At 36.0% G+C, this 4,431-nt stretch overlaps 1 protein-coding gene across 1 annotated transcript in view; it reads right to left on the bottom strand.

Moving 5' to 3' along the window:
- The window catches only part of MTM1 (myotubularin 1), a 54,799-nt gene that overhangs the window by 16,587 nt on the left and 33,781 nt on the right, over positions 1-4,431 (bottom strand). The window contains exons 8-9 of the mRNA XM_026652963.2: positions 2,953-3,102; positions 934-1,122 (exon numbers count right to left, since the gene is read on the bottom strand). Of these exons, the coding sequence (XP_026508748.1) occupies positions 934-1,122; positions 2,953-3,102 (339 nt within the window). The remainder of the gene's footprint in view (positions 1-933; positions 1,123-2,952; positions 3,103-4,431) is intronic.

The raw sequence follows: 4,431 nt of genomic DNA, 5'->3' as shown, positions 1-4,431 counted from the left end.
AAAATAACTGAAACTGGCATGATTATATCGTGTTATTTTGACAAATAAAATAAGCAGAATTTTGCCGAACTTTAAAATATTGTGCACAGAATTTTTAATTTTTTGGTGCAGAATTCCTCCAGGAGCAATAAGTAGGATTGATCACTCTTACCTAACAAAAAATGTTTTAAAAGAACAATCAGATGACAAAACATTTAGAACATTTTTCTAAAATGCTGAAAAGTTGTACAGGAAAATTACAATAAAAGAAATGTGTGTGTTTAAGATTTGGCCATAATCCATCTTTGAATTAAGTCCAAAAAAATTTAAATCACTTTTGTAAGAAATGGCATTCCTTCTACAAGGCAAGCCACAAGAGGATTACATGGCTGTAACAAAGAGATAATGTTTTGGTCACCCACTAAAATTAAGTGTGCTGCGTAAAATGTTATTTGTGGACTAAAATGCAGCCATTTGAACCAAAGCCTTAAAACACAACCAATCAGATTAAAATCTAGCTACACTGTCTGTGATAAAGTACATTCCATACACTTCAGAGAAAAAATTAAAGCCATATTTCTTTTTTAATAAGCTATTCCATATTACCAGCAAGTGGCCTACAAAAGCTTTTTTGTATGTTTATGTTTTTGAGTTACAGCAGTGCAAAAACATTTTGGAGAGTTCATTTTTTATCCCACTTTTAGAACTCTGAAGCAGCCCAACAAATACATTATACGTATTTGCTACAGGTTTCCAAGTTCCTCCACTTCTGTGAGGACTGTAGTGTAGTGTGGTACTACTTGTATTTTGATTACATTTTATTTTAAACTACCAACAGTTAAAAAAAATTTTTAAAAAGCAACTTTCTAAAAACCTCTTTACAGTTAGAAACAGCAAACTTATGACACAATTGCTTTTAGTTTCAAAAACAGGATTGTTAAAACATCAACTTACCTTGTTAGCTACTGCATTTACACTGGGTCTTGCATCATAGATAGTCAGTTTTGAGATCTGTCCATTAGCATCCCTGATAATATCAAGATACCTTTCGTCATCTTTATTTCTTTTCCCACTCATACCAACAAGAGGCTGACTGGAGCGCATAACAACAGCTTGGTTCTCTGGATGAATCCATGACAGCACCTAATCACATGCCATAAAATGTTAGCAAGCAATATACTCTTTGAGAATCACAAGTTAAAGCATCAAAGTTATGTTCTTTACAAACAGTTAATGGGAAGGTTAAAATATTTAGACCTTGCTAAATTGGAAGAAATTAAAAAGTTAAGTGTATGTTTTGTCTTAAGTTATGCGTTATCAGCTACTATTTCTAGTAAAAGATCATTGCACAAGAACTACTGGCATGTAAAGAGTTTATTCTCTTCTTGTGTGTGTAACGCCTATTTAGGTCTCCTGAAATTATATGCACAAATACAAGGCCAAGTGTATTCTGTAACTTCAGAATTCATCTCTTTAATCTCAATCTTTTGTTAAATTCTTATGGTTGCGTAAATGATTTTGAAAATGCAAACTGAGCATAAACTAATCCAGAAATGCCTGCCTGAATCAGCAAAGAGGCTGAAACAATAATTCAGAGGTGTGAACAGATCCCATACATTTCAGTTAGAGGCCCCATGATTCGGCAACTACACAGTCTAGCATTTTTCCATCATGTCACTTAATTCAGCATTTTTGCTCCATCTAGGTGCCTGAAATTTTGTTTTTTCTCCCTGCCGCTGCCTCTTGCTTTCCAGATCTCCCTACAATGGGAAGTTAATTTGAGCACAGTTTGTTTTCTCTCCCGTCAATGTTCCACTAAATCAGGGAATGGAAGGGGGAAAAACGAGGCAGCCCAGCTTGCCAGTCTATGAGAACAAAGTCTGAGGAACCAGGGAGATGAGCCTCTGAAACTGGCTACAATTTATCCATTGTCCCTGGCACACAGAACAAGAAGAAGATTCTGAGCACCTGCGAGAACCTGGGGGTGGAGCCAGGCCACCTTGTGAGCATCCTCAAAAATAATCACTGTTGAAAATAATCCTTAATGAAGATTACATCAACGAGCCATAGTTATCAATTTTTGTGTGGGGATGGGAATGCATGGTCATTTCATGGTGATAGAATAAGTTCATGCTGCAGAAGAATTTGATCCCATTGTGCAGGCGTATACAGTACCTAGCAAGATTTAGATGAGATTAGCCTGGTTACAAAAAGAACTAACAGTAAATCCATTAGGTAACCTTAATCATGTCACTAGATTTGATCTAGCACATTTTTTTTGTACATGATCATATGAGTGCGCCTTTAAACAAACAGTGAAAGTAAAAACCAAAAACAAACAGAAATCAGTCAAAATGGTTTATACTGAACTAGAATTTTTAGTGTGTTTATATTTGGCTGCAATTTGTTACTCTGTAGTTTCTATTCTAAAGTAAAAGAAGTTCTTCTAGGACTACCTAAAATTTATTTTAATTGTCTAAGTTAAAAATATTTCTTCCAAGCTATCAAAAAAAAAAAAAGCTGGCAACTCTGTAAAAGGATACTATGTAGGAGGTCTGGCTCTATGAATGACCTTCAGATTTGTGTTCGACTGCCAGGTGGTTTGCATGCATATGAGAAGGATAACATTTGTTATCAATTCTTAAGTGCATCCAACAATAGTCAGCCCACAAAGTGGTACAGATGGTGGCCTGAGGCTCAGGCTCTGTCAACAAAAGGGAATGTGCAACAGTGGCAGTTATTACTAGGAAAGGGAAATGAGAACAGCAAAATGGGGATGGGAGATATTTTTGTAGAGGAACCAGGAACAGGGCTTGGCAGTCACAGTAGTTTAAAGCAGTAAAATCGATTTAAGTTACTTGGCTGCAACATAAAAAAGCCCCCTCATTTCTCAGGCCACAAGAATCATACATTTGCATGTAAACTTCACAGTAATTACTCTTTAAGGCACATTCTATCACATACAGTACTTACTGGAATTCTATTTCGGGACCTAAAAGCAGCAACTTTCTTGAGATCATCATCAGTGGCATTATATGGGACTACCAAAAGTGATGGATATGTATCACATAGTCCATAATGTTCATTGATAAAAGTTACTCTCCACTGTTCATTGGGCAGTCCCTTAAAAACGAAACAGAAATAAGGTATTTTTTACTTGGTATTTTATAACTTTGCAAATTCTTCTTTATACTTATTCTTTTACAAGCTATTATGGCCACATGGTGGCAACAACCTACCAATTTACCATGGGTAACTATAGTAATGATGATATGGAACAAATGGTAGCTTAGAAGATTACAGGACCACACAAGACAGGACATTGCTGATGGGTTCACAGTCTTTAACAACTACAGTAGTTAAAACACGCTTGCCTGTATATGCGGTCCTTTTCACAAACTGTACTTTAACTAGACCTTCATGTAAAAAACAACACTGAAATTAGGAGAAAAAATAGTTCAACAAAAAATGAAAAAAACCTCCCCCCAATTTAGGGGTAGAGGAGGGAAAGAAAAGCTTTTTCCTCCCACAGAGAAAACTGCCTTTCCAGCCTGCCTGTGAAAAAAAGGTTATAAAAAAGGCACAAACCTGAAGAGAGAATTAGAGGCAAGCCCTTCCTCTCAATTTTTCTCCTTCTCAGACCCTAACAAAGCTTGAGTCTTATATCTGTTTGAAGTTTGTTGAGGTTGAAGGCAGATTCCTGATTAGATTAGGAAACATAATTGCCTCTTAGCTAAACAGACTACTGATATAACAGGATGTTACTCAGGAGACTATTCCCCCAACAGTCCATCAGGGAATTCAGAGGGGATAACAAGCTCCCCATACTCTCACACACACTGATTGGGGTTTGTGTGGGTGTTTGAATTTTTACCTTTTCTTTAGGCCTGGGCCTCTAAACCTCGGACCAAACAGATGCTGCGTGAATCTGGATACTCCTTAGCCCCAGAAAATTACAAGGAAAAAATCCAAGAGAGTTGTTATGGCTTGTTGTGTAAACATGAATTTAAAACTTTTTAATGTACTTAGTATTTATGCGATATGTCATCATGAAAATAGTTTTGGTGCTATTCTCAGATGTATTCACCTAATTAATAAACATGCCTTTTAAAATTAAGTATACCACGCCCCTTTTCCTTTGTTGCCATTACTTTTTTTCCATATCAATTCAAAGTGTGAACTGATGTTCATATAAATAACCACTGTAAAAGAATGTGCAGTTTCCATAATAAGCAATTTTCTAAACTTTTGGAAATACCAGACTGGATGGAATTTGCATATTTAGTATCCTGAATGCCTCTGTTACATTCTCACTCACTCAACTTTTGAAGCAGGGCTCAAAATATCCAAAATTAGCAAGGCAGACTTCCAGAGTAAAAACTTCTAGATTTTTTAATATTATATGCTGACCAGCGCATGCAGAAAATTTCAGCTAAAAAACAAACAAACAAA

The sequence above is a fragment of the Terrapene carolina genome, unplaced genomic scaffold (assembly GCF_002925995.2).
Source record: "Terrapene carolina triunguis isolate 2854851 unplaced genomic scaffold, T_m_triunguis-2.0 Scaffold131, whole genome shotgun sequence".
Classification (NCBI taxonomy): Eukaryota; Metazoa; Chordata; order Testudines; family Emydidae; genus Terrapene; species Terrapene triunguis.
The sequence above is the reverse complement of the archived record's forward strand: the minus strand, read 5'-3'. Positions and strand labels throughout refer to the sequence as shown.